Genomic DNA, 27,992 nt, shown 5'->3' with positions numbered 1-27,992 from the left:
TTAATTCGATTGAACTTTTCATATGTTCAAATTTTTTTCGCTTAATTTTAGATTCACATTTTCATTCAGTTTTCATTTCATCCTTTGTTCAATATTTTTTTTCCAAATTTGATTCAATATTTTGGTCCGCATTTTTCGTTTCAACACTGATTTCGCTGCTCTTGTGTCAAGTATTACAAAAAATGTTATACAGATCCAACGTTGCTTTTTTTCTACTTCTTTAGCAATAATAAGTACGAAGTCACAATCATATACTTGTTGAAATTAATGCAAAACGGAGGTCAGTGTTTAGTGTCTAGCAATTTGTCATTTTTTCTATAGATAAAAAACATTTTCATCGTCATTGTTATTCGCCTTCTTTTTTCCCGAATTCTTGTCCGTATTCTTGCCCGAATTCAATTGGTTCCTGTTCTGGTTGGCCTCTTCGGCGGTGTGGGTGTGTTCTGGTGTGATTGTTGTTTTCAATAGTTTCATTTCGTTGGGACCAGCTATTGAACGGGCTCGAGCCTTACAGCTGAAAGAATAGAACATTCCATTAGTTTTGACATTGCAAAGAAAAACCATCACATGAATTTACGTACTTGTATTTCCTATTACTACTAAAACGCCAATAAATATATTTGCCCGTGGACTTTTCCTTGCGGAATATACAATGCTTGCGTCAATTGGGAGCCCATGTCGCATATTTAAATTTGACACTAATGTCATTGTGCTATTGATAACGGGTGCGTAGATTGTCAGTCGGCCTATCTCCTTTGTTTTTAGCGTCTGTTAAAGTGAACAATTCCACAGAGTTTCAATGCGATTTTTCTCATTCGTAGCAAATAAATCAATTGTTCTTTGAAATTCTCAGTTCCAGATAGTGAATAGACACGTTCTCTAGACGTGTTATCAAATACAGAACTGCCAATTGGAAGATGTCCATCATAAGACGCACGATTTCTTTGTTATCTGTTCGATCCGAAACTGAAATGTACACAATCCAATGAACCACTGCTTTAAACCACTTATCATTCATTCATTCAACTTACAGTCGATGCGATCGGTATAAATGTAATATAGCACTTTTTCAAACGCATCTGGCAGTGCATCGGGTATTTTCACTTCGAGTATTGGCCAATCAGAAAATGGAACATCAGTTGTGCCAAAAAGCTTCTCCAAATGTTCGTTCATACTTTCACGAGCGACTCTGAAATGAGACATAGGCTAGAATAGTTTGAATTGACGAGAATAATTCAAGGATCTTACAAAATTTTCTCCTTCAACACAGCTGAACGAGCTGCAACGATGGCCATATGAGCTGGGATTTTCACTTCTTCCATTCCAACAATGAATTGTACGTCGCAGAATAAACGCTCGGCAAATAATTTACCAAAGTCATCATGCAGCGTACATCTCGGATAAGTGGGGAACTAAACAGTAAAACCTAGGAGATATCATGTTTTTTCATTCATTTTGAAGGAAAATAATTATAGGCAAGCAAATATGAAGCAGTTAAGTATTTGATATCAGTATGTGCCAATCTGCGAATGAAAGCCAATTTTGATGATGCAGACGTTGCCATTGAATCGATACGGCAAGATGCAAACAATGAAGGCTACGCAGTCGATGAGCAGGATATGCGGCAAATGAAAAAAGATATTGAAAATCTCATGGCAGGACCAATTCAGGATAAACCAACCAACACATTCATTTTGGCTGCCTTATCAGATTTACATCGACTTTTATCAGCAGTTAAAACAGAGATAAAGAACTCACATTCGAAACCATCGGTTTCAGTGAATGCAGCCAGCAGTGGTGATGATGAAGGCGCGTCGTCAATCAATGAACCGACCAATGATTCCGAAAAATTTACCAAACGATTCAATGACCAGAAAGCGAATGCTTGCTCGGATTTGGAAAAGGGAAAACTAACTGCGATGATTAAGAAAATTGAATACTATTTGGCTTATGCTAAGAAATACCATTAATCGAATCAATGGATGCAAATATTAATAAAATAAATATTTTGAGATTCGTAGGAAACTACGAATAAAGTAAAGCTCATTTCATTGGATGAATAAGAATAAATAAAGCAAACGCGCGATGTTATGTTGTTATTCATAGTTATTACCTGAATCGATTTTTCCAAAAAAATATTGTTGAAAATAAGACTTGTCAATTTTTTTTAAAATAAAACATCAAATTGTTGTAGAGCCAAAGTTCATTTCTTTTATATTTTTTTATTTATTTCATCGAAAAATTTTCAATAAATAATTTCAGCAAAATAATAAACAATGCGGCAAAATGTTTGCCATTATTTTCAAACTATTTAAACTATTAGTAGTTTTTTCAGCTTTGATATTTATTGATATTTAATATTTTTGATAAAGTATTCAACAGAGCTAGTTTGTGTAACAGTGTAAATATCGATCGGTTTGTGAATTTAAAAAACAGTTTTTAGTAATGAAATCTAACCTATGCAATCTGCTGGCTGAAATATGTCATTCATTTTTAAAGTAATGAAATCTGGACACTTGTCAGATTATCTGGCACTTGTCTATCACGGACTTTCAGAAGTATCTGGTAAATTTTGACAAAAAAAAAAAATAAGTCTTGGACCTTGACCTGATCTAATTTGTCAGATTAAATCCAGATTAAAGATGGACTTTGAGTCAAATATATTATATTGTTCTAAAAGAAATTGCACCAGATTATTTACTTAATTTGCACATCAATTGACATACGTCAATTTGAAGTGACTCACACTTGTATTGTCTTATCAAAGCTTTTGATTATTATCGAAGTCATTAATATATTGTATTGTTCGAGATGAAAATGCAAAAAAAATTGACAAACAATTTAAAACAGATAAGAAGCAATAATTATGTGCGAAATAAATCACTTGATATCACTTCGAGCAAAGTTCATGTGGGGTGATACAGTAAATTGAAAAGTGAAGACAACCCTGATTTTATGGCTCCATAATAACAGAGTTTGATCTTATTTTAGTCTAATTGCTTGGAAGAGCCATAATATATCCAAATCACCCATGTAATCTCATCCAAATAAGATTAACTACTATGGTGATTCTATTTCGAAATTCCATTATTTGTTTTCGCTTGTAAGGTTCAGTGCACAGATACAACACTGAAACACGCCCGCAACATATGCACAATAAATAGTCATTGGAGGTAATGCAACCGTATTTATCAGCGCTTTCGTAAACGTATACACAGCACGAACCGATTCGTAGAAACATGAAAATTCCCCGACCACAATTAAAATTTTATTACATTTTGTGCGTATATTCTGAGTGGTGGCCAAAATATGCCAATTTATTGCTTGACTCGATAAAATCGTATATATAATACATCTCACTTATGATAATACTCTCACGTTTAACATCTACTGAGCTATTAAATTCGATCACTTCGCGATACACACACAAAATGGAACAATAACAATATACAATTAGTCTTTTCGATGCGTTGTTTGTGTGTTGTGTGAAAAAAGCTGCAGCTCTAAACACTTCACTTCATTCTGTTTTTCGCAATAACACTTATGTCTAAAATATTGTACGACCTACTTAAATCTAGGCAGAAAAAAAAATGTTTTCGTTGATAAATACAACAGGGAAAATAAAATAATGCTACTTATATACTTAAAACAAAGTTAATCTGGTTTATCCTCGGGATGGCATTGGCAATCGGCACAATTCATTGTGAACGGGCATTGCAAAGACGCCGGCAAGAGCAATACCAATTGCATCGGCAACGGGTACAACACCGAGCGCAAAATTACGTTTATCTTCAGGAATTTCTTTGGACATTCGATAGAATGTATTGACGTAAGCGCCACCGCCGAGCAATCCTTCCCAAAATACGATGCCGAACACGATCCAAATCGATGGTGTGAAGAATGTTATCACTTCAGTGAGGAAAATGCCCACATTTATCAGTTGGAACACTGCCATCAACCAAATCTTGTCGATTTTTACCACATTGACCGACGATCTACTGATGAACACACCGATTTGATAGTCAACTTGCAGCCATCGGTACTGTGCCGGTTGGTCCAACCAATTTTCAATATTTTTGAAGTAAACCAATTCGAACTGAAAATGCAAAAATGTCAATTGGTAACGCGTCATTTTGAAGCAATTGCCATAAATCAGTTGGCAAAATAACGCAAACAATGTGTACATACCAATCCTTGATTGATGAAATATTCAAACAAATACACCAGCGACAATGGAATCATATACTTGAATAATGAAGGCACATAGCGAATCTTTTCGCTGAGCGTAAGTTTGGCTTGCTTCGTTTCAACTGCGGCTTCTTGATCGTCTGGTGATGTTCTGAACTCCGCTTCTGAATCTCGTTTGGGAATCGTACATGGGTTACGTAACAGTACCCAAAAAGCTGCCCCCTCCATTAACGGCACACTTAACATTAATAACATTGTATTGACTGGCGAAATGCCAATCGAAATTAAAGCTGCATACGAGAAACTTCCGAAAATTCCTGCTCCTCCCGTTCCTTTGAAGGAAAAACGAAAATATTTGCATTTAAAAACGGAATATATTGATTAGTTTGCGAATGCTTACCTGACGACCATGTCGATATCACATTTCTGCACACACAAGTATTGTGGTTTGTTGTTGTGTCCATTCAATTGTTGGATATTTGGATTGAGCGAAGATAGAAATTGAAGAATGATTATTGAAAATAACCATAAAATAAATGATTTAATGGTGTTCATTTGTGTATTTGGAGACCAAGATAAGATTACTCACTTATGGAACTTTGATGAATATGATAAGAATGACGCTTCACCGAGACCTGAACTGAGCGATGTCAAAACAACACCTGAGATCGCCATTGCAGTACTGTCGGCATAAGCAACTAATAAAAATCCAGCGCATTGCATGAAACAAGCGAGAAAAATTCGAACACTGGAAAAAATGAGGAATTAAAAGTTGATTATCATGGTAATGGAATCAAGTGTAGAGAACGAAAAATCCAGACAGGCAATTTATAAGGCAGGCTTTATGGCTGATTTAAAAAAAAAACTTACTTTACATAGAATGGTAAGAACGGACTACACGCTTTAACTACCAGCGACGGAAGAATCTATAAAATATCGAAAAAAACATGAAAATTTCAAGAAAAAAACTTAAACAGCTAGATTGCTAGATTTGGCTCAATTTCTTCACACTTAGCCATAATAATGAAAAAAAATATCTTACATCTGCCAAAAGAATAGCACCGGTTGACATGATTTGACAATATCGTTCATTCTCTGGTTTTTGATAGTCTGGTTTTGAGGTTGCCTGCGAAAAGAGCGACATTGTTTAATCTCAACAAAAACTATAATTCGATGGCACATTTTCCTTCATTTTTCTAGTAAACTTACATGATCATCTGAATTAAATCTGGCAATGATGTCGTGCGCTGCACTCAACATCACCACATATCCGTAATTATTACATAATCCTAAAATCCAGTAGGCAGTCAAATCTCGCCAGCGTCCGGTATCTTTGAATTTTGTTCCCGGTTCCACCTTTTCGCTGATGGATTGAATGTTTGACAATCGTGGCAGCTTCATTTCCACTTCGTTTCCTTTTAAAGAGCCTCTATGAATGTGTCGTGTTTTTGAATTTCAACTGAAAATATATGAAACAAAGGCGCGGTGTATTAGCTTTGGAGGCTTGTACGTGAGTGCGATTCGATGAATAAATAAAACACTTGAGCGGCGCAAAGACGTCACATTAACGTCATCGTAAATCAATTTATTCACAACAAGTGTCATTCGAAGAATTTCAATATATCTGCAATACGCAATTCAAACCGATCACCGATTCAATTTATGTTTTTAAAAAACGTTTACCACAAACGAGAGTCTCGTACAGCTAATCAAAGTTTAAAACGTGCGATAATTTCAGTTCCTGATCTATTGCGACGAGCTATTTCTATCAGATGAGTAATGCAATCAGTTTAATATTCAATTTGAACTAGCAACTACGAATTCCATAGGAATTGGTACAGATTTACATTTTGCCGTAACACATTAATATTGTAACGAAGGGCCAAAGTAATGCTATTACAATTGTAATGCCAAAATTTAGCATTACCGGTAATAGCTATTACAATTGTAATAACATTACAGGAAATTTTTGTTAACGTAATGCTACTACCTATTACATTTTTAATGCCGGTAAATCTGTAGGGATTGGGGTCTATGAATCGGTTTTTATCAGCAAAGTACAAAGTTACTTCACAATGTTTGAACTTAAAATAGAAGTAACGTGCGAGATAGTTGACATCACGTGAACAGCGCATACTTCATATCTCCATTACACATTATGCATATTTCATTGGCTTCACTGCTACTAGACTGAATGTAAACGAATGATTTCGAAAGGTTTTTGTTGTAATGTGTACGTTTGCTCTTCGGAAAATAGATTAAAACATCCAAAACTATCAAATCGATTTTTGTCTTTCAGCATTAACACGTGCGTCAATTTGTCATTTTCATTAGCTACGACAATACCACTTTTAGTTCGACATATAACTTCGATATAAACCCAAATGAGTATAAAAATAAACACATTTCGAATCATCTCCAGATTTTTGATTTTAATTTTCTGCTGAACTGCAATGAACACACTCCGCAATAAAGCTCAACAAGCGTTAAAATTCAAAGGTTACTTGACTGCATTGTGTACGAAAGTAGAACACAGTGAGTGAACACGAAAATCAAAACTAAACGAAATGTGCAAATTGAAAGGTGCAAAACGCAGAGATCGAAATGAATTTATTTATATTTGATTGGATACGAATAGCAGCTCATTAGATCTGCTTTTATTGCTGAAATTGCTGCTTGTATTACACACACAAAATTCCCAAGCGTACCGTGAATACATCATTAAACATTTAAAATGTTGTAGCGTCTCTTTCTTAAGTTAGATAGTAAATGTCATGTGCTCTCTCTCTCTCTCTCTCTCTCTCTCTCTCTCTCTCTCTCTCTCTCTCTCTCTCTCTCTCTGAATTGAATTCGAATTAATTTATAACAGCTATTCGTTAAGATAATATTCTTCGTGTATGTGAGTGGATACGTTGGCATGACAAAACCGCGAAATTCGTGTTGAATCGCATAGCAATGATTTCATCGCAATTCTATAAATCATAATTTTCCACTTCATTCAATTCTATGGAATGTATCGGTTGGCAACCGTTTTGATTCCACATCTTGTAATTGAATGTGTTGAAAATTCCAAAAAATCGACAAATAATTTACAACATTAAACAATGTTAACTGATAATTCCAATCTGTGTTGACACAGTATGGTAAAAAACACATCTCGTCTGTTGTATTAAATCATAATTTAGCCCCGGCCAATACAAAACATAATTTACAATGATAACACCTTTTTCAGCCCACATTTCCACTTGACAAATCAGTTCAATTGAGAGACAAAAACATTAATTAAACTGTAATTTGTATACATTATCAATTGATGATTTTCGTAGAAACGCTTCTAAGTCAATTGGAATTCGTGTGCACGCGACACAATTTCAATTCCGTATTTTAATTTAAACTTGTTTAAGCCATTTTTGTCGACAGATATTTTTACACTTCCCGACTGATTCGCTCTAAATGACCACAAAATTTATTGAAATAAATTCTTTTCGGATTGATTCGCATCGGAATACATTGGAATTGTAATCAATTAACGAAACGTCGTTGACCGTCATGCCATTTAACATGTGATTTATCAGCTATGTATGAAATCAAGTGATGGAATAGAGCAAACAAGCTGAGCCGAATAGAGAGAGAGAGAGATAAAAAAAAAAAAAACCACACATGGTACGAAAAACGTGATTGTGATTACACATACTCGACTCGACACAATTTTAAAATTCAGAACCTGACAATCCAGAACAATATCAATAGATGTCACAATAAAACAATTGAAAATATGGTTGTTTTGACATTGAAAAGACAAGCGGTAAGCAAGATGGGTGAGAAAAAAAACACACACTCCGATTTCATTCAAAAAAGAAAAAGATGAATGTGCACGACACTCAATTTGAGAATGGTTCGCGTGTACACAGAAAAATAATTCAATTGATCAATTGAAAATGTTGGTGCATGGCTTGGAATCAGTTAAAAAGAGCTCGTAAAATTCGTATCAGTTTTATTGGTTGAAAAATGCATTTAGAGCGAACAAATTGCCGGCTATTGTTGTTGATGGTGAAAATTATGATTGATGTTGATTTTGTAGAATCTATTGTTTGACCATTTCGCGAGCCGAATGATTGACACGTTTAAAATTTTCAGATTCGGACTAGAACAAATTTAATACACAGATTCTATACTTGTATATAGTACAAAGTCTATAGAGCATAAGCTGTAGCGACTAAAATGAATCATAATGAATCACATGAATAAATTTGATAAAATTAAAATTCAAAGAAAAAAAAATATTCCAAGCTCAGAAGTGCTATTTTTAAATGAGAAAAATAAACTGCAGGAAACACCACCACCACCACCGTCGACCTAACCTTGACGAAATAATCATAAATTCCAAATTTATTGTAACACTTGCATAATCAAGCGCGAATTCTTTTCATCGTTTCCACTAATTCAATGCACAATGAAGTATAGATATGATAAACGACACAATTGTAATAATTCAACCTGCCAAATGATATCCGAATTTGAGCATTGGCCATGACTGATGCTCATAAATCTTCCAGGAAGTACCATGTAAAATTATACCACAAACAATGAACTCTGAACATAAAACGTGAGACATTACAATTTTATGGAAAATGGCAATTTGAAATCGCACTTTTGCCGAACGGAAAAGGTCACCGGGATTAAAATAGAGGAGGTTTTCTAACACATTCTTCACTTTCCTACGGGGCAAATAATGTAACCGAAAAAATAATGCCCTGCTAATAAATTCTATCCTAGACTACATTAGCGAACAAAGTAATGAAACCGCTGAGACTATTGAGAAAAATGTAATGCTTCAAAACTGCTAGCAAATTTTTGAAAAACAACCATCTTCCTAAGAAAATATGATGAAAAATAGCGACTAAAAATGTGTTGATTCCATCCAGTTTCATGGAATTGGCTATGATACGAATGAAAACGGGAAAATTGGTACGTATTTCATTTCCGTCCGTAGCACGCATGCATCAGTACCTAAGTCAATATTTATATTATACTTGGTTTGAAGAGACAATAGAAGCGGTTGGTTTTGATTTGTTTTTGGCTTGAAACCAAAGAAAATCAAACGAAAAACATTCCAAATGGTTGTGGTCGACTCGCGGGACCTAAATAAATTCTACAGACGTGTGAAAGTATAACAATGGCTATTATATGTTGAATTTTATTGTGAGCTTCATCTGAAAATATGCGACCCAGCTGTTGGTATGTACTACTTCTGCACCCATTGGAATTGGAAAACAAACAAAAAACGGTCGGTATTTTTCCGATGTTTAAATACACCTCCTTCGGCTGGTTGTACAAAATTTGCACGCATTCGCGATAAAATATTTAAAACTGAGAGCGAACATGGTTTTAAACTGCATCACGTTTTTACCGACCATTTTTTTTCCCTTTATTATTTAATTCAGTTTGTTCTTGTATATATATGGAACGTCTATTTATAGGATGCAATAATCATAAGAATGTAAACTCCCGAACAAAAGGAACGAAATAAATGATTCAATGTCGCGGTCGTTGGATCGTGTTGGCTATTTTCAAAATTCACTCACTCAATTCAAACAGTTTTAACTCTATTGTCTGTTCAGCTCACCACTTTACTCTCGTTTGTTGTTGTTATTGCTCGGTTATATTAATATAAGGCACAATGTACTGTGTATTGCCTTGTTGATGTGGAGAAAATTCGGCGTCTGTTCAACCGAATGTCTTTTACGATACTGTTTTGAGGTACGTTTCGGTTGGGCCGTCATATAGACGAAAAATTGTACTCAAAGGAATAATAATGTGCATACGATACACAACAATCGACGAACATTCAACAGGCGATAACAAAACGCGTTACAACAATACACACATCTCTCGGTTCTCTGCTGTTGTTGTCGTCGTTGTCGTCGTCATCGTCGTAGTACACGAAACGACGTTCGCAACCACTTGACGTGTGCCTTTTTGCCGCTGTTATCGTTTATCGAATGTGCTAATCTCAAATATTAAGCCCGAGACGGGGGCACACCAAATTGGTCGTCAATTGCACGACGCCACTCACCCAGTCAATGAAATTGGCTTGTTGTAATTTTATTGCCTGGAACAATGTGGCGGTGCAAATTTTACGCGAAAAATCGATGATAATATGCAGATTCATGAGCAAATGTTCAAGACTCGTTGGGGTTTTATTGCGGAATTTTTCATTGAAATTTCAGCCAATTATAGAATTGGTGATTTTTTTTTGCCGGTCAATTACCGAATAATTGGCGCTAATTTTCGAAGTTATTTTTTTATTGCTAGTGTCATTGAATTCGATTTTGGCGCCCTTATAAACAAACAATTATCGCGGTTAGCAGAAATTCCTTAATGTTTTTTTTTCAAAGAGTTATCAATTAAAGTATTATCTCTGCTTGTTGAGCACAAATCAATCGATTAAGGAGAACACGGTTGTCTGAAAAAAACAAATATTAAATCGTTTACGACAGTAAAGATTCACTTACGTCGACAGAAAATTTTACGTGCGCTTCAACAGGAAATAATTGCGAATGGAATAACAGCAAAATTACACACACACACACACACACACACTAAATCACATAGATAGATATAGACTAGTAGTGTGGTTGTTTTGTGCAAATTAAATGCGCTCGTACATTTTGATGTACAGATAACACAATAATTATTGCCGTTGTTGTGATTTATTGTATATTTTGAATAACATTATTAATGTCGCAAACTGAAAATTCATTTATTTTCAAAAGCACAAAAATGAGCGTTTTGTTTATCATTTATTGTTTTGCGCTCCGACCGCACGATGTTTTCATTTTTCACGGAATAGCGTACCCGCTCGTCTTTGGAATTTAGATCGCGTACGCATCACGCCATTAGTCAGAAGTGCGAAGCTCAGCAAATTTTCCATTCGAATTTTATTTTGGTATGTGTGTGTCCGTGTATTGAGTCATTTCGAGCATGGATAATTTACTTTATTTTTTGGCATGTGCAAATTTCCATAACGTTGAATTTATTATTGGTGTGATTATCGCAAATCGTGTGTTTATTTCGGGGACATTTAAATTGTTTATGTTCCGGGTCAATTTGTCACGTTCGATACGATTATTAATTTTTTTCTTGTCTCTCCGATTCGCTAGTGGGCAAACAATGTTAACACGCATTATCATAATTCCAATAACGTAATCTCGACATAGCTTAATCATCAATTCCAACTGCTGAGCTATTGAATGGCTGCTTTTTTTTATCATACAGACCAAATGATAGCACACTTTTTAGTCTAGAAATATACACAACACCGAAAATGGTGAAAAAACTAGTCAAACTGTCTGCGGTTTTATATTTTAACTTGATTCAATGGGCACAACATTCCAAATGAGCTCGATAAAATGATGAAAAAAAGCAGGCAATTTTCTTTCAAACCTCCCTCAATTTTTCAACAAATTCCCATGTGTCAGCGTTTCTTTTCTTTGTGCTGATGAAACGAATTTTTGAAGCTTCTGCCTCATATTTTTTTCTCAGTTAGACCGACTCAAAAGTTATTTGGAATATTCGTTTTTGTTGTGATTTCTTTTTATTTCGAAGAAAAATGGATGATGATTATATGACCGATTCCTTTAATTTGCCCAAGAAAATTATTTCGACTCTTCTTTTCGAAAGATTTATAACTTCCAACTTGAGTGATTTTTATAACAAAAATACGTAGGTAGGTAAACCTTTATCTTTTGAAGTCTAGTCTTGTGGGCACAACGGTTTTTCTTGATGGGTTCTTTTTTTTGAAATTTTAGATTTAAATGAAAATTTTAACATATAAACCAAAAGTCAAACAGTTTCCCATCAAACGAAACAAAGTGCACTCTGCTAATTTGCGAATTAAACAACCGGGTAAATTGGAGGCTAGAAACTTTTCACTCCAATTGCTGTGCACAGTTAAATGTCAAATATTTATTTACATTCGGCGAATGATGATATTTGGGAGATTCCTACGCATATTTTTTTCTCTGTGTATACAAATGGTTAATTTTAGAATCCATGTCTAAAATTACACCTTGTGTTGCGTCAGCCGACGGCGTCTATATCATGTTTATATTTGAATCGATATCAAATGTTCGTAAAGCGCGAAAATTCTTAACACGCTCAGTCATAGAGAATCATCAACGGAAATGTACTGGCCAAGTTTGTTGCCTCATATTTTTTTTGTTTTCACTTTGTTCATTTGTATCATGTTTTCCACCAACGAAAACAAAACAAAAAATCCTTCGAGATTTTTCCAAAGCGGATGTTTTTATTCAAAACAAACACTCAGTGACTTTCATTGGAATGAAACTGACCTAGTAAATGGTGTCCTGAATTGAAGTTGGTTCCATTCAGATCAGATGCCATAAACTGTGCCGCACATAAAGTTTATATCAAATTATACTATATCCAAATTGTTAATATTTTGACTCGACATGATTGATGATTAGCGTTTCGTCTGCCATTCGTCGAACAGACGCCAAAGTAGGGCGCAACTCACCACTGAGAGCTGTAGACTCTACGTATTAAAATCGTTCCATCTACGTCTACTCAGTTGCGGTGTTCTTTCATTGGGTTGTCATTGTAAACGATTTGCAGTGTTTTTTTTCCGCCGCAAATAGTCTGTAGTCGTTTTTAGATCGCGTGAAAATACCGCAATCGCCCATACAATTCACGCTATTTTTAATATCGTCAATCACTTAATGATCATCATTGCGACGAATGACAAAGGAATTCACATGGAAATGAACAAGAAAATAGAAATAGCGGCGTTATCAAGGGAAATTTGCGTATTTGTGAATAATTGCAAGCGATAAATAAAATGCATTATTCATTAATAGCATTTCAATTCCAAGGGAAGGTAGAAGATAAAACGAATCTGGTAGATTTTTTGCCGGAATTCGAATATGTTCTTTGAAATTAACATGTATAAATAGCTTTTACTCATGTTCAGCAATTCAATTAATTACATTTTGAACACATTTTCTTGAATCACGAGAGGGAAAAAACGATGAATTTGTCATTTGTTTCACATCGATTTCATTGCTTCATACATTGTTTGGGTCAATGAAAGCGATACAATAACCGAATAACTTGAGCAATAATGCGATTCGCACATGACTTAGATGTAGCAGACGTGCAATCACCGAAATGTAAACCGATACACGGATTGAGGAAGATCAGCAATTGGCAAACTGCAGTGCCGGTTGTTGTATGCTCGCTTTTTATATATTTATACATATTCAAATTTTACGACCACATAATTCGTTTCGAAAGTACATGCTCGCCTTTTTTTGCGCACACGAATTGTTCACGTTTGGGGAATTTCCACTGTGTGTGTATATGGCCAAAAGTCGATACCGAACATGCTACAAAATATGAACAACTCAATCAGTCAATAGAACGAACAATCAACACGATAACGATTTGCATTTTTTGGTGAGTTTATTTTTCGGAAGATGAAACGAAATTTAAATAATTGTCCGAATAATTGGGAGCGAGAACACAACGAACAAAAAACAAAAAATCGATTGCAACATCACTTACTTTATTTTTAAACATACACAATACTTTTCAATTGACTGTGTGACTTTTTCGTCTTTTTCTTGCTGTTTTTCTGCTTATTGTTGAGTGATATCGGTAACAAAATTTGAATTCGAACCAGATTATTTGGCTTGCAATAAATTGAATATTTATGAGTGTCAGGGATTGAACATTGATCTATCACATTCACCGTACGCAATATATACAACAAAGTAAAATCACTAGAACCTTTTTTTTTCTTGATTCGTTATGCGCCGGTACTTTGCCGAACGTTTGTTGTTTTCTGTTTAACTTTCCTTCCACTTTTCTTATTTCATCTGCGTTGTGACTAGCTTTCGCTGAAGTTTTGAAATCGTTTTTTTTTTTGCGACGCACACATCACACACAGTACACACAGATGGCAAAACACTGACTGGCAAATCTCGTTCAGCACACATCGAACTAAGCCAACTAAACTTTTTCATAACTGTTTACACATGTGGGTTTTCTGTTCTTCTTCTGTGCAATAATCGAAATCAGCAAAACAAATGTGTATGTGTGTGTGTGTGTGTGTGCGTGCGTAAGAGACAAAAATCGAAGTCTCTTACTTTTTTGCTGATCCGAACGTTTCGAAATTGCCCTTCAATTTTGAGAGTAACGTCGGCATGTCAGATACAGAAACTCGGTTAAGCGATGATTGCAACACGAAAGAAGAAACATGAAACACTCCCGACGAAAATGAAAGTGATCAATTTTCAATCGACACTTGATGGAATTAGCAGGTCAAGTGGTGTGCATATAATTAAGAGTGTGCAAGCTGTGCATGTATGTGTGTGTGTTGATGCACTGATGCGGCCGAATCAGTGGGGAGAAAGTTATCAGAATGAACCGATGTTAATATCGATGTCATTTCTTGCCAATTTATATAAAAATAACGTTTGACATTCATTTGCCGAAATGACTTTCGTTCCATCAATATATGCATCATTTTGTAATATTATTTCCAAACTCATCGCTTCACCTTTGAATTATCTTTTCGGAGAATAAAAAATTATCATTTCATTACCCATTGTCGTAAAATTTTCGCAATAAAGATACCTAATTTATTCTTAAATTTGAGCGACAATAAGCTCATTAAATGCATATTCATCGATAACACAATTTCGCCTGATAAAACACGTGCAACTGCGTTCGTTCGGCGAAGAAAAAAATGTAAATAGCTCATTCTCTTTCTCCGTTTATTGCACTGAATCGTTGGTCGGCTTTCAAAAACGACGGTACAAACGTGATTGAAAAACTGCGTTGCGTGTGTGTGTGTGTGAACCGTGCGCAATGCCATTTGACAAATGCGGTTCAAATATTCCGTGAGCGATGACAGTCGCTACTGTCAAATGTGTTTTCTTGCTGGATTCAAGTAAAACTTGAGAGATAGTATAAACATTGGCCATCAATGAAACCATAAAAGAAATTAAAGTCGCTTGTGACGTGTTTTTTCCAGTGCCGGCATTTATACACACGTCAAAATTGTGGAGTCATATTTGTTGAGTTGATAAAAGTGAAGTAAAACAATGAATCGATTAAGCCGCTTGTTACCAGTTTACAGGTTATGTAGTAGCCCACCAAGAACTCAGTATCCAGTGTACTTGGGATTGCGATATCAGCCGCGATACTATGCAGAATTACCGAGAATGAAACGGCCGGGCGAAGGTAAAGGTCCAATTACATGGAAAACATTAAAATATATGGCTATCGGAACTATCGCTGCGCTTGGCGTGTTGAAGTATTTGGAAGCACAAAAAGATGCAGGTATGTAATCGATCACGTAACCAATGTGTGAAAATCGAATGATAATCAAATCGTTGATTTTGAACATTTAGAAAGAGAAAAAGAGCGAAAGAAGACAATAGGAAAGGCAGCTATTGGGGGACCATGGGAATTGTTGACGACGTCGGGTGATGTGAAAAAATCATCCGATTTTCACGGTAAATGGGTTCTCATCTACTTTGGATTCACACATTGCCCAGACGTGTGTCCAGATGAATTGGAAAAAATGTCCGGCGTTGTTGATGATTTAGGTGCGATTCGACTTTTTTCACGTTTTTTTCAACATTTTCAATCAATTCAAAGGGATAAGATGACCAATTAATTATTTTCATCTACAGAAAAGAAAAACATTCAAATCCAACCACTATTCATAACCGTCGATCCAGAGCGTGATACAAAGGATGTGCTTGAAAAGTATATCAAGGAATTTTCATCGAAAATGATTGGATTGACTGGAACGAAGGAGCAAATTGGCGCAGTGTGTAAAAAATTCCGAGTTTATTTCAGTGCCGGACCAAAAGACAAGGATAATGATTACATTGTAAGACCATATTCTTTTGGTGTACTATCTCTTTGTGTCTAAATAGTTGAATTCAAATCCAGAACTAAACAATTTCTTTCTTTTTTTACACAGGTCGACCATACGATAGTGCTGTATTTAATCAATCCAAAGGGTGAATTCGTCGATTATTTCGGCCAGAATAAGAAACGAAACGAAGTTACTGATGAAATATTGTTTACGGTTGCAAAATATAAAGCGAAAAATTAAATCTAATCAATTACATGCAATGTAACACTATTTAATGATCCAATAGATATAAAAACAAACATGTTGATTGAAATTCAGAATGGTGTTTCATTTTCTCTCTCTCTCCTTTTGTAATAAATGTGTGTATAAAAGAAAAAAAAAGGTTGCTTTTATCTAATGCGCTGAAATTGGTCTCTGAAGAATTGAATGTTTTGACTGGTGAACTACGTGAATAGCGATGAAATGTCAAAACAGAAGAACATAACCTCACTTTGAGTCACAGCTGTGTGAAAGATTGCAGAGCGCTCAAATTTTAGCTTTATTTCAATTTTGGTTTTGTGAGTTAAATTATTGAAGAAAAAAATTGCAGAAAAATGTCGTGGTTTATTCGATCTCACGGTCAATTAATTAGGCAAGTGTGTGGAAGAGGTCGAACTCAATTCATTCAACAGCAAGCGTGTTATTCCCAGCAAAACATTCCCGAGCCGGTTGTCAAAGGAAAGAAAAAATACGTTTATACGGCATTTTTGGGCGCCTCGTTGATTGCATTCGGCTATTATTTGAACAAAGAGAGAGAATATGGTAATTTAAATCAATCACTTACTATCACGATGTTATTTGATGCAGCTGTTGCACATTCACATAGACACACAAGTTGCCACATTACTGATAGCGATGTTATCGGATTTCTTTTTTCAGCGTTAATGAAAGAGCGTCAGAAGGCATTGAAAAAAGCCGGCATCGGTGGCAAATGGGAATTATTCGATCCACACGGCAATAAAGTATCATCGGACAATTTCAAAGGGAAATGGTGTATAATTTATTTCGGCTTTACACATTGTCCAGGTTTGAGCCATTGAAAAATATTGACTGCGTCGAAAATTCATCGTTAAATTTTCCCCCAAACATATTCAATTTCAGATATTTGCCCCGACGAAATGGAAAAAATGGTAAACGTTGTGAAGGGTTTGGGTGAGTCGAGTCTTCTCCGCAATAAACCAAAGAGAAAACAAAACGCACATACAAAACATTGTGCTCTTGAGTCTAGTCTAAATACCAAATGTAAATATTGAAATATTTCAGAGAAGGAAAATATCGAATTACAACCGATTTTCATTACAATCGATCCAGACCGAGATACGAAGGAAGTTGTTGGAAAATATGTCAAAGAATTTTCGGACAAAATTATCGGTTTAACGGGGACGATGGAAGAAATAAAAAAAGTTTGTCACGCGTATCATGTTTACTTTAAGGCCGGTCCCAAAGATAAATCCGATGATTACATTGTAAGTCCTTTTGCCATACTTATAACAATGTACAGAGTACAAAAAAAAGGGTTTTTATCCTGTGCAAATCCGTTTCGTCAACTTTCGACCGAAAAGAGATAAAAATGGTTATTATTTTCTCATATTGTGTGTTTGTGTTCTTTTTAGGTTGATCATACGATAATATTGTATTTGGTCGATCCAAACGCAGAGTTCATTGATTATTACGGTTTGGGCAAGACGGCAGACGAAATTGTCTTATCGGTGCAAGTGAACATGGATAAATGGCGAAAGTTACACACGAACACCAGCTGGTTCACGCGACTCATTTCATAAGAATTGTTTGCATTGTTGTTCCTAGTCCGTTCAAATGAAAATAAATTAAATACATGAAAAAAGAAAGAAAAAAAAACATTATTTAAATATAAATCGTAATCGTCAATCACTCTTTATTTGTACTATGCATTACATATTGTATAAAGTGGGAAAAATCGGCATAAAAATAAACCAGTTGAATATTATTTCGAATTTTATGAGCGTGAAAAAAAACGAGCCACAAGAAATGTATGGGAGGCCGGATCATAAGAAACCGCCGTTTTTCCCCTTTATTTTCGTTCGCCCTCTTTCGTTAGCTTTTCACTTAGCAAATTCAAGCATAATTTCATTTAATTGTCCAAATAAGAAAAGAACTTCATTCCATGCCCAGCCACTCTTCTCTCTCTCTCTCTCTCGGATTATGCGAGTTCGTCATGCGGAGCGCAAAAATTGTTCAAAGGAAAACTCTGATAATGTAATTGAAACACGTACGGACTACGACGAGTGAAAAAGGCGAACTTCCTTTCATTAGGCGTGGACTCAGGAAATACAATCGAAACACATTGTATTACATGTATAGCAATTTTTTTTCTCAACATTCGTTCGTTCATACGGTGGTGTTCTTCTCCCATAATACTCTCTATCCAGAACTCGAGAGAGCTTTTTTTCACAATGTATTTTTTTTTTCATTCTTCTTGCTTTCACTGCTGTTGTGTGTATGTCCCTTTGTGCCGAAATGATTGGCAAATGTAGTAATAAAAAATTCATGCACGAAATTTTCATTCATAAATTAATGTGCATATTTGTTTTGCAATTGTCAGCCGAAGCAGAAGAAGAAGAAAAAACGACGACAACAACAACGGCGGCAGTGATGTGAATATCCCGAAGAGCGGCAAGCAAAGAGACACCAATTTCCAACAATGAAAAACGAACTGAAAAGTGGCTGGAAAAAGTTTTCATTTTTAAGGCGCGACACACATCAGAGAGTATCTGGGAGATTGAGAGCTACTCTCCATTTGCACGTGTCAAAATGGAAAATATGCGTGAGATGAAGATGAAAATGATGAGCACAAGTCACGCCGAATGTTGGTAAAATTTGCCACAGGAAATGTCGAAGGGTCGTCTCCACCAGTAAATTTTACGCAATTATTTTTAATGTGTGTTTTGCTATTTGAACTTAGATAACTTTACAATATTGCTGCTGGTTGTGCTGATGGTACGTGCGTGTGCAGAAAGAGCAAGAGAGCAAAGTGACACATTTGCCGAAATATAAGCAGATCAAGCGCTATTGCTGCTGATGACGATGACGATGACGATGGATGGAGAGCAGTGAAAGAGCACACAGTGCACAGTGCACAGTATACTATGTACAGCAATACCGTTAAGTAAACAGTATCCAATTTCGGATGACGAGGCAAACACAATAAAGCTTACCATGGTGCTCGTTATGCTACTCCCTATCTACCTATCTCATTTTAGTTCGATCGAACGGTATGTTGCTGGTCGCTGCCTCTATCTCCTCTTGCTCGCGCTCGCTTCGTTTTGGTGTCTATATTCCATTTGAAACCCAAAGATAATATCAAATTGAAAATAAAACACTGATTTCACATTTATATCGTCTCTCATTCCCCTGTGTGTGCCAACCGAACTGCACACAGCACCGAAAGCACACACACCATCCATTCGCATACAATCAAATCACACACATTAGGATGGATCGTATTTTTCGCTGCCTGTATGCAAAAATGGGAAAATAACGTGCGTGACCATCGACTATCGTTCGTGGGCTACATTGCCAACCCACGCCAAATGAAATCGACCGACGATGAGAAAAAAAAACAAAATTGCATAAGAAAAACTTCTTTTTTTTCCGCATAACAAATTTTAGATCCTGTAATTTGAAAAATTGAGACTACTTTTCAATTAAATGACAAACTTTTCTAATTCCGGGTTAAAAGAACAAAAGATGAGGATGCTTCGTCGATGATAATGACGCTTTTGGTGCTGGATGGGTTTTTTCTTGTTTTTCGACCGGCGCGTAAAACACGTCGCACCCTAACGAACACCCAAACGTAGTATCTGTATGCCCCGAACACAGAGTGAGGACCGTGAGTTCGTCAACATACAGCACACACATACCGTAAGCTTTGCAACTCGTATTCTAAGCGACCAAAGTGAAATTGGATAGCCGCACTGTGTGGCGAGAAAAGTACCAGCAACAACAATGCCATCGCACGCTCTAGCAAAGAGACAAGAACACACCAGCAGCAGCAGCAACACAGAAACACAGCCAAAGACCAGAACTTTTTGCATACATAACACACACCGAACAGAGCATACATAATTTAATAGTGGCAAAGCACTTTGGTTTTATCTGGGCACGGGAAAATTTGCGAGCGCACGTTTCCCCTTTTACTTTATTGCGCAATGGCTTTGTCTCGTTTCAATTGCATGTGATGAGCATCGCGTGTTGTGCGAAATTACATGTATATTTCCTTTGCTTTGCTTTTGCCATCGACCCAATGTTTGTTTAGTGTATTTGGTGTGTATTGCGTTTGTTCCTTTTTCGGGCTGCCCTGCTCTCGTTCTCGTTCTCGTTCTTCGAAATGGAGAGCACATAGCGAAGAACAGTTTAGCACCGAGCAGCATACAGCAGCAGCAGCAGCAGCACCGAAAACGAACGGGAAAAAAGGAATACTATATTCTACACAGATACTTTCCAACTTTTGCTGCGTAAGCGGCACATAGCAGCAGCAGCAGCAGCAGCCCATCGCAACTTCGCAATTCGAGAACGTACATTTTTTAGCGTTTTTTCGTACACGGAGATAGTCTCTGATTAGTCGACGAGGAGAACGAACGCGATTGTGCGATACGCACGCACGCATTCCCATCACTTTTCAAAGCTCCCGATAACCAACTAACCAAAAAAAAAAAGATACATACAATTTTCAATTCTGTCCATCGAAAAAATATCACTAGATTTTAAGATCAACAAACAATTAAAACTTTTAACCCATAAACAAACGCATCGTAAACACACAAAAAAAAGAGTGACAAACCACAAAATAACAACAAGAAAGGGAAAAAAATTGTTTTTATTTTTGTTGATTAATTTATATATATTTAGCCGTAGTTATACATGCATTTTGCTCTTAAAACATCATCTTAACGTTAAATTTTAACAAAACAAATTAAAAAGTAAACAAAAAAGAAAAATTTATTTATTAGTCCAAGTGAAAAGCGAGAAGAAAAAAAACCAAAGAAAATTCATTCGTTTTGCCATTAGTCAATTTAAGATTTCCTGTGCATTTTCGCCATTCCATACATTCGCTGTGTTTATTCGCATAAATAATTGATATTATTACGGGTGTATAAAGCACATACATACATACACATAGACAAGAGAAAAATTGCACTCAAACCGAACAGCGCATGCACTTGCATACCGATACGTGTCGTATTTTATTCATTTGAATTCGGGTTTGTGTATTTCGTGTGTTGTGTGTGCTGCTGCTGCTGTTTTTTTTATTCTTCTCTGTTCGCTTCTCTTCATCTGCTCGGTGTGCTTCTTCATTGCGATATAGAGAGAGAGAGAGAGCGAGTGCATGAAATTATACTTATTCAAGAGTCATAGTGGCTCTGTCTATATATATATATATATATGCGATAGAGAGTCAGTGGAGGTCTCCGTGCGTGGTGGAACTCTCTCACACACACGGTGTGTGTGCTTCTTGCTGTGGAAAAGTACACACGGAGTGTAGGAAAAGCGCAAAAAACGGAACGAGTGAAAAAAAAAATTTGTGTATAGTGAAACAAGACACATATACGAAGAGTGGTGTTGAAGCAAATGGATTTTAACACACAGAGCAACCAAACCAAATGAAAGAAAGAGTAACATAACAAGCAAATAAAATAACACAGTGGGTAGAAGATGAAGTAGAAGAGGCAAAGAGAGTACACAGCACAGAAGAAGAGAAATAAAAATCGTACGAAGTGTGCTCGACACAAGCAAATGGAAGTGGAAAAAACACAACCCCATCTCATAATAATTCCTCATCAGTAATGTTAAAACACTCTGAAATGAATGGATGTCAAAATGGACATACATATACACACAGTGTGCTTCGCTATTCGCTACTTGCTGCTACTGTTTAGAGCATGGGACACAACAACAACAACAACAACAACAACAACAACGACGACAGGCATTTCGCAATGTTATTGAAAATGAACAGTGAATTGGTGGAACTTCGTATCGACGACTATTCTATTGATGACTAGTGATGTATATTGTGTAATCGGGCTAATGTGTAATGTGTTTGATGTTCGGTGTTTTGCTTTTATCGCACGCTGTGTGCCACAAAGAAAAATGAGTAACAACACCATGATAATAATGTATATGATGAACCATTCAAGTGACACTGATTCGCGTCAGATGAACAGCGTTTAATAAAATATAGATCAGCCCTAGTGAATGAACGAAAAATCATTAAGCTCTCGCTCACAGACACAGGCCTCTGGGATTTAGTCAATTTTGGGTACATCGCTTTAACCATTCCATAAAAATAAAACAAGGTGGAGCCGAACAGAAAATTAAATCTAGAAAACAGAATACAAACAAGAAAATCACACACACAAGAAAATTAAGTGATAAAACGTGAGTGTTAATAGAGTCAATGGTGATGCAAAAATTTGCATTTATCACGCCAGAGTAATCAACATATCGTCCCCCGCGCATACACGGGCTCTTGTAACACATACACACACTTACAATTTAGCTAGAGCCTTAACAAAAAGCTACATCGACACAAAAGTATCGCGAAAACAAAAGGAAAAAAAAATAAACGAAGGAAAGACAAAAAAAGAACAAACCAAAATTCCAAAAGTTGCCAATGCAAAATTTTCACACCTTTAAACGGATGCTCGATCAGCGCTGATGTGTGCACATTCGATATCTATCAAGATACACAATCAACAATGAAACACCACCACATCATTCTTCTTCTATTTTTTTCGATTCTTTTTCTCAATGGTGAGTTGGTTACTAACGAGTTTTGAATTTGCTTTTTGATCCCGTTGTACATTTTTAAGCATGTGCTCTTTATTTCCACCCGTGTTCGCATACCATTTCGATGGTATTGCTGTTGTTATGTTCTCTTTTTTTCCCTTTACTCACTGTCTCTCGTTCGACAAAACGAACGAACTCTCATCTACGTTTTCGTTTTTGGTTTTTGGTTTCTGGTGCGTGGTTTTTACGCGCCTAATGTGCGTACATGCTGATGATGCTGCTGATGCTGATTCGAGTGCGTTATTTGTTTTATTTTATTCGATATTTTTGCGAGCAGTTCGGGAGTAGCCGTAAAAAATTGGGTTCCATTTTTTATCCCACGTTTCTCTGACTCATTCTCTTTCTCACTCTCTCTCTCTCTCTCTCTCTCTCTCTCTCTCTCTCTCTTTCGTGCTTCACGTTCATTTCGTTCATTTGTTCCGAACACACGGCGGAGTGTATATGATATGAGATAAATTGTAAAGTTTACGGCATCATAAAGAGATAGAACGCACCACCGTTCGTATAAAAGAGTCGATGTTGCTGCTGTTGCTGCCGTGTGATGTGCTTTTACTCGCAATGTGGCTGGTTATTTTTTCATCTTCCTCTTTTCCATTCGTTTTTTTTTCTCTCGTGTGCTCTTTTTTTCTCGTATTTTCCCTTAAATTCTGTGGTAAGGTGCGCATATTCATGCGAACGAAGGCAAACACTGTCATAAAAGTTTCATCACAACGACTTTTTATCTTTTATGTATTTCAATAGTGGGTATCGTTATACATGGCTGCGGTTGCATTTGTTTGTTGTGCTTATTCTTTTTCACTCGCCCTTTCCCTATCATCATTACCACCACCACCACCACCACCACCACTAGCACCAGCACCACCAAAAAGCAACAGCAGTAACATTTCTGCGCCGAACGCGCGCTGCTATGCCCGTCATCGGCATCATCGTCGTTGTCGACATCGTCGGTCGGACTTGATTTTGTAATCAATTGACCGAAAAAGAATCAAATAGTTGAGTTTGAGTTGATGAAATGGACCATCGGCACACTTTGCTTGTCTTTTTAACCATTTGTTTGTGTGTATAAAAAGGATTATGTTTTTCCATAAAATATTTTTCAACTGGAATGGTGTTGCCTTTTTTTCGGTGTGTTTGTGTGTCCAGCCTGGCCTCGCTTGCTCGCTACATTCCTTTACCCTGTCGCTATTGTTGCGAGACCCACCGAAAAAAAAAACGCAATGGGTTCTGTTTTGTTGGCTTTGTTATCACAGAAGCATCACACAGCATTTACAGCATTTACAACGCCTTTAAGCAAATTTATTAGTGTATCGCATGCCTATTTCAATCTATGTGTAATCAGTCTGCATGGTGTGCGGCTGAAACATTTGATTATGCTACGGTTCTGATTTGATTAACCATAACTGCTTTAACCTTTTCCAGCCAACCAAAAAAAAAAAGAATACGCACATAATATTTTATCAATTTTTCCAGTTTTTAATTTGTTAATCAACTTTTGAATTGGGGCAATTTTTCTTTACTCGTAGCTTACATAACAAAAGCACATACAAATGTGGAAAAAGCCAAAAAAAGAAAGAAAAAAAAATAACCGGACAAAAACTGTTATCAAACAATACGAAACCTAAACAATACCAATTCTAAGTTATATAATTGGGATTTTTTGTAATTGCCCATTTGCAGATTTTATATTGTCGTTGCGCCTAACCGAAGTTCGTATTCCAAATCATACGGTACGAAATAGTACGGCCCGTTTAGAATGCCACTTTGACATGGACGGAGAAGATTTGTACAGCGTGAAATGGTACAAAGACGGGCACGAATTTTATCGCTATATCCCACGTAGTATGCCGCCAGCGTTAGTATTTGAGCTGCCTGGAATCAACGTTGATGTAAGTGGCTGTGTGTTGTGACGGAATTAAAGTCGGATTATTCCGACTCTTTTCGCTCACTTTCGTATCTTTCTTCATCAGTTCATGTTTGTCCAACATTTGATTGATACTTGTTTACCGTTTCAAAATGATAAAAAAAGGGTTTTTGTTGTTACCCACCTCACTCACTTGCACATACACACCCACACGCCCTCTTTCATTCTCCCATATGCGTAGTATGTTCCATTGTCTTTTTTTCTCTCATATTATACAAATATTTGCAGATCCACAACTCTACCGATAACATTGTTGTTCTGAAATCTGTCAATTTGTCAAGTACTGGACGCTATAGATGCGAGGTGTCAGCCGAGGCTCCATCCTTTGAAACTGTCTCTGATCACGGTGATATGATTGTTGTTGGTAAGTTTTTATTGCGGTACCAAATACATACGGAAAAAAAAACAAAAAATAAATACACACATCCCAATCCTAACCAAAATTTATTCAAACATAAACTCACAAAATGTTCGGAAATGAAAACGTCCCCAAAATTGATTATCTCATTTAAATGCGTATACATTTTCTATTCAAATTCAAATGTGATTGAATCGAGAGTTACACACACAAAAAAATCTGTATTGTTTTTATAACAGTGCTACCAGAAATTGGGCCAAAAATAAGCGGAGGACGTCCGCGATATCAAATTGGCGATGAAGTCAACGTCAATTGCACATCGGGCCGATCCAAGCCAGCCACCCATCTGACCTGGTTCATAAATTCTGAACCAGCCGATCCAAGTCTCCTGAAATACTATAACATTTTCATAACGGGACGAGAAGGCTTAGAAACGACTACGCTTGGATTGAATTTTAAAGTCAAGTAAGTTGCTACCAAGCACCCACCCACGAAACCCCACATTAAATACAAAACTTTCTTTGCGTAACACTTTTCTTTTCTATTTGTATTGTTTTTGTCATTTTGTTTCTTCTTATTCTTCTTATACTCGTACTTTGTTTGTTTCAAAAGCCGCAACTCTTTTCGACATGGAAACATGAAACTGAAGGTAAGACGATAAAAAGTTACCGCCACAACCACTTTCACGATAATTAATTCAATTAATTTATCGAACACTTGATGAAATGAATCTTTTTTTTCTTTCTTTCTGTCTTTGTGCCGTTTTTTCGGTGTGTGCAGTGTTTAGCTTCAATTGCAACCGTTTACTGGAAAAGTAATGAAGAAAGCGTTGAAGGCGATAGACTACAACGTTCACAGGTGATCCGTTCACGAGAATCAACCTATGCTGGTAGCTCACGAGCTGATCGCGTTCGAGGTAACTATTTGCATTGAATAATGCATTTTTATTTTATTCCATTGGCTCAATTGAAACAGTCACTAATTAAATTCAATAATCGATAGAAATTAAACTTTCGAATTTTCAAGCGGCCAACAATTCCTTCGCAGCGAAACCGTCGTCAGCATTTATCATCCTAATATCAACAATATCGCTTTTTACAAAATGTTATACATTTACATATTATTAATCATTAACAACAATTGTCAATTAAACAATTAAATATCAGATATTTTTTTCTCTTAAAAAAACGCCATTTTAACTTAGCAATATTAACAATTTTGAAGATGAACAACAAAACAGAAAAAAACAAACAAAACATGAGATGTGTTTCATTTTCTACTTCTATTTGACTTGCACATTTTTAATCAGTTGGTTTGTTTTCGGCTAAGCACACAAATGGGGTGGGTACTTTTCAGAAACTCTGAGTCTTTTCAGCTCGGCTGTACGTATTCGCGGTTTTGCTCAGCTAGTTTTGCCTCAAGGCAAACAACGGAGCCGATTCATAGGTGGCGTCTTTTGAGTGGAAAAATGTGAGTGAAATTGTAGCGAGCCATACAAATGATACGCAAAAAATGCTTCAGTTCATTTGTGGGGTGGAGTTATATTTAATAAAGTCTTAACACAGCTTTGTTTGTTTGGGTTATTCTTTGATTGACCCAACAACAAGAAGATTGTCTTAAAATAACCTTTTTCCGTCTGATGCTTATCGGCTTATCTTTTATGTTTATCAATGGAATGGAATGGCTTACTTTGCCGCATTTTATACATTTTCTTATATTGATATCGTTGTGCATAATCAAATCAATTCAATGCTATCCGCTTTGCAGGTCAGTAATGTATTTCTCGATAATCAGGCAGTTCGGCAAAAATCTATTTGTCAAGTAAAAGATTTGCTAAATTCAGCAGCTCTTAATTTAGCACATGAAATCGTTTGTTGGCTATTTTTGTAAAATAATTATTCCAAATTATCGATTTCTGCGTCTTGGTACGACAGTTGCGTTCGACTCCAGCAAGTGTTGTTATGCTGAAAATAAATCATCTTCTTGATGATTGATGGTTTTGTGTTGGAAATTATAGCACGATAACTGAGCATTGACGTATGAATGAAATCATTTCAATTCATTGCTTTAGCAAAGCGAAGACCAAATTGTTGCAAAGCGATTAAGTGGAAAAGCTTAAGCCCACCGTTTCCGTTTGTCATCAATAAAACATCTGAACCGTGCCGTTTTTAGCTCTGTATTTAATTTCACTATTCACTTGTGAGTTGTTAAAAGATTATGTTAAATTTCTGGCAAGTAATTTTCGTTAATTTAATTTCCATGATTTGTAATTATGTTCTTTGACCGAGGTTAAGAGATTGTCGGTTTTCCATCTGAAGTGGGTTTAAATAGGATTTTTGATGCATGCCCAATTTTGGGTTTTATCTTGTGTGCGTATTTAACGTTCCAAATTATGTGCTTCTAAATAATACAGTGCGTTTGGTCTCTCAATTATGAATAGGAGAATGGTGAACTTAGGTCCGTTAAGTGGTATAAAGACGGCTATCGATACATTCCAAGAACGTTGCCATCATCAAAACGAGCATTTCTTGGAGATGGAATCGATGTTGATATAAGCTCCTTACCTGCTTGACAACTTCAAAACGATGCTTTTTTTAATGAATTATTTGAAAATGTTCAGTGTTGAAAAGTTTCGATTTTCCACCTAATTGCAGATGCCTAACAATAACAATAACAGTAGCGTTACGGTAAAATCTGTTGACTTGTCAACTTCCGGGCTTTATCAATGCAAAGTATCAGGTGAT

General features: G+C 36.2%; 5 protein-coding genes and 1 long non-coding RNA gene across 13 annotated transcripts; 4 read left to right on the top strand and 2 right to left on the bottom strand.

Annotated features, from left to right (window-relative positions):
- Window positions 1-209: 209 nt before the first annotated feature.
- On the bottom strand, window positions 210-1,137 carry LOC129565864 (uncharacterized). Its single transcript, XR_008687668.1, has 3 exons — window positions 1,032-1,137; window positions 582-966; window positions 210-514 (listed from the first exon to the last, which is right to left on the bottom strand). It is a non-coding gene; the product is annotated as an uncharacterized LOC129565864 (long non-coding RNA).
- A 348-nt stretch (window positions 1,138-1,485) lies between these two features.
- Window positions 1,486-2,079, top strand: LOC129565862 (uncharacterized). Its single transcript, XM_055441165.1, has one exon. The coding sequence runs from the start codon at window positions 1,530-1,532 to the stop codon at window positions 1,968-1,970; it is 441 nt and encodes a 146-aa protein (XP_055297140.1). The 5' UTR covers window positions 1,486-1,529; the 3' UTR covers window positions 1,971-2,079.
- A 1,197-nt stretch (window positions 2,080-3,276) lies between these two features.
- Window positions 3,277-14,606, bottom strand: LOC129565860 (battenin). Of its 6 annotated transcripts, none has more exons than XM_055441159.1 (9): window positions 13,774-14,307; window positions 9,815-10,654; window positions 5,398-5,647; window positions 5,231-5,314; window positions 5,059-5,114; window positions 4,778-4,936; window positions 4,589-4,614; window positions 4,189-4,520; window positions 3,277-4,096 (listed from the first exon to the last, which is right to left on the bottom strand). In XM_055441159.1, exons 3-9 carry the CDS (start codon window positions 5,587-5,589, stop codon window positions 3,665-3,667), a joined length of 1,281 nt encoding a protein of 426 aa, XP_055297134.1. In that variant the 5' UTR covers window positions 5,590-5,647; window positions 9,815-10,654; window positions 13,774-14,307; the 3' UTR covers window positions 3,277-3,664. The 6 variants fall into 6 exon arrangements, with proteins under 6 accessions (XP_055297134.1, XP_055297135.1, XP_055297133.1 ...); XM_055441160.1 differs by lacking the exon at window positions 13,774-14,307 and adding an exon at window positions 11,928-12,081; XM_055441158.1 differs by lacking the exon at window positions 9,815-10,654 and having other exon boundaries at window positions 13,774-14,606.
- Window positions 14,607-14,747: 141 nt separating this feature from the next.
- On the top strand, window positions 14,748-16,415 carry LOC129565861 (protein SCO1 homolog, mitochondrial-like). Its single transcript, XM_055441164.1, has 4 exons — window positions 14,748-15,555; window positions 15,627-15,824; window positions 15,912-16,114; window positions 16,208-16,415. Exons 1-4 carry the CDS (start codon window positions 15,318-15,320, stop codon window positions 16,340-16,342), a joined length of 774 nt encoding a protein of 257 aa, XP_055297139.1. The 5' UTR covers window positions 14,748-15,317; the 3' UTR covers window positions 16,343-16,415.
- Window positions 16,416-16,587: 172 nt separating this feature from the next.
- Window positions 16,588-18,000, top strand: LOC129565859 (protein SCO1 homolog, mitochondrial-like). Its single transcript, XM_055441157.1, has 5 exons — window positions 16,588-16,903; window positions 17,021-17,167; window positions 17,243-17,293; window positions 17,405-17,607; window positions 17,755-18,000. Exons 1-5 carry the CDS (start codon window positions 16,696-16,698, stop codon window positions 17,920-17,922), a joined length of 777 nt encoding a protein of 258 aa, XP_055297132.1. The 5' UTR covers window positions 16,588-16,695; the 3' UTR covers window positions 17,923-18,000.
- Window positions 18,001-20,607: 2,607 nt separating this feature from the next.
- LOC129565858 (uncharacterized) lies at window positions 20,608-26,413 on the top strand. Of its 3 annotated transcripts, none has more exons than XM_055441154.1 (7): window positions 20,608-22,933; window positions 24,647-24,855; window positions 25,119-25,254; window positions 25,488-25,713; window positions 25,861-25,897; window positions 26,029-26,164; window positions 26,251-26,413. In XM_055441154.1, the coding sequence occupies exons 1-7, from the start codon at window positions 22,879-22,881 to the stop codon at window positions 26,373-26,375; spliced, it is 924 nt and encodes a 307-aa protein (XP_055297129.1). In that variant the 5' UTR covers window positions 20,608-22,878; the 3' UTR covers window positions 26,376-26,413. The 3 variants fall into 3 exon arrangements, with proteins under 3 accessions (XP_055297129.1, XP_055297130.1, XP_055297131.1); XM_055441155.1 differs by having other exon boundaries at window positions 20,610-22,933; window positions 26,275-26,413; XM_055441156.1 differs by lacking the exons at window positions 25,861-25,897; window positions 26,029-26,164; window positions 26,251-26,413 and having other exon boundaries at window positions 20,611-22,933; window positions 25,488-25,717.
- Window positions 26,414-27,992: the final 1,579 nt, after the last annotated feature.

This window comes from Sitodiplosis mosellana, unplaced genomic scaffold (genome assembly GCF_009176505.1).
Source record: "Sitodiplosis mosellana isolate CC-2019 unplaced genomic scaffold, AAFC_SMos_1.0 Smas_scaffold_3, whole genome shotgun sequence".
In the NCBI taxonomy this organism is placed as follows: Eukaryota; Metazoa; Arthropoda; class Insecta; order Diptera; family Cecidomyiidae; genus Sitodiplosis; species Sitodiplosis mosellana.
The sequence above is the reverse complement of the archived record's forward strand: the minus strand, read 5'-3'. Positions and strand labels throughout refer to the sequence as shown.

What these genes read in the sequence shown, in the direction of transcription:
- LOC129565862 (XM_055441165.1), top strand. Translation starts at nt 1,530, where the DNA reads ATGAAAGCCAATTTTGATGATGCAGACGTTGCCATTGAATCGATACGG.
- LOC129565860 (XM_055441158.1), bottom strand. Translation starts at nt 5,589, where the DNA reads ATGAAGCTGCCACGATTGTCAAACATTCAATCCATCAGCGAAAAGGTG. An exon ending in GTGCTATTCTTTTGGCAGAT is followed by an intron (nt 5,115 to 5,230) that starts GTAAGATATTTT and finishes GATATTTTATAG; the next exon opens with ATTCTTCCGTCGCTGGTAGT. An exon ending in GATATCGACATGGTCGTCAG is followed by an intron (nt 4,521 to 4,588) that starts GTAAGCATTCGC and finishes TTTCCTTCAAAG; the next exon opens with GAACGGGAGGAGCAGGAATT.
- LOC129565861 (XM_055441164.1), top strand. Translation starts at nt 15,318, where the DNA reads ATGAATCGATTAAGCCGCTTGTTACCAGTTTACAGGTTATGTAGTAGC. An exon ending in CGGCGTTGTTGATGATTTAG is followed by an intron (nt 15,825 to 15,911) that starts GTGCGATTCGAC and finishes TTTCATCTACAG; the next exon opens with AAAAGAAAAACATTCAAATC. An exon ending in ACAAGGATAATGATTACATT is followed by an intron (nt 16,115 to 16,207) that starts GTAAGACCATAT and finishes TTTTTTACACAG; the next exon opens with GTCGACCATACGATAGTGCT.
- LOC129565859 (XM_055441157.1), top strand. Translation starts at nt 16,696, where the DNA reads ATGTCGTGGTTTATTCGATCTCACGGTCAATTAATTAGGCAAGTGTGT. An exon ending in GAACAAAGAGAGAGAATATG is followed by an intron (nt 16,904 to 17,020) that starts GTAATTTAAATC and finishes TTCTTTTTTCAG; the next exon opens with CGTTAATGAAAGAGCGTCAG. An exon ending in ATAAATCCGATGATTACATT is followed by an intron (nt 17,608 to 17,754) that starts GTAAGTCCTTTT and finishes TGTTCTTTTTAG; the next exon opens with GTTGATCATACGATAATATT.
- LOC129565858 (XM_055441154.1), top strand. Translation starts at nt 22,879, where the DNA reads ATGAAACACCACCACATCATTCTTCTTCTATTTTTTTCGATTCTTTTT. An exon ending in GGATTGAATTTTAAAGTCAA is followed by an intron (nt 25,714 to 25,860) that starts GTAAGTTGCTAC and finishes TTGTTTCAAAAG; the next exon opens with CCGCAACTCTTTTCGACATG. An exon ending in ACGAGCTGATCGCGTTCGAG is followed by an intron (nt 26,165 to 26,250) that starts GTAACTATTTGC and finishes AATAATCGATAG; the next exon opens with AAATTAAACTTTCGAATTTT.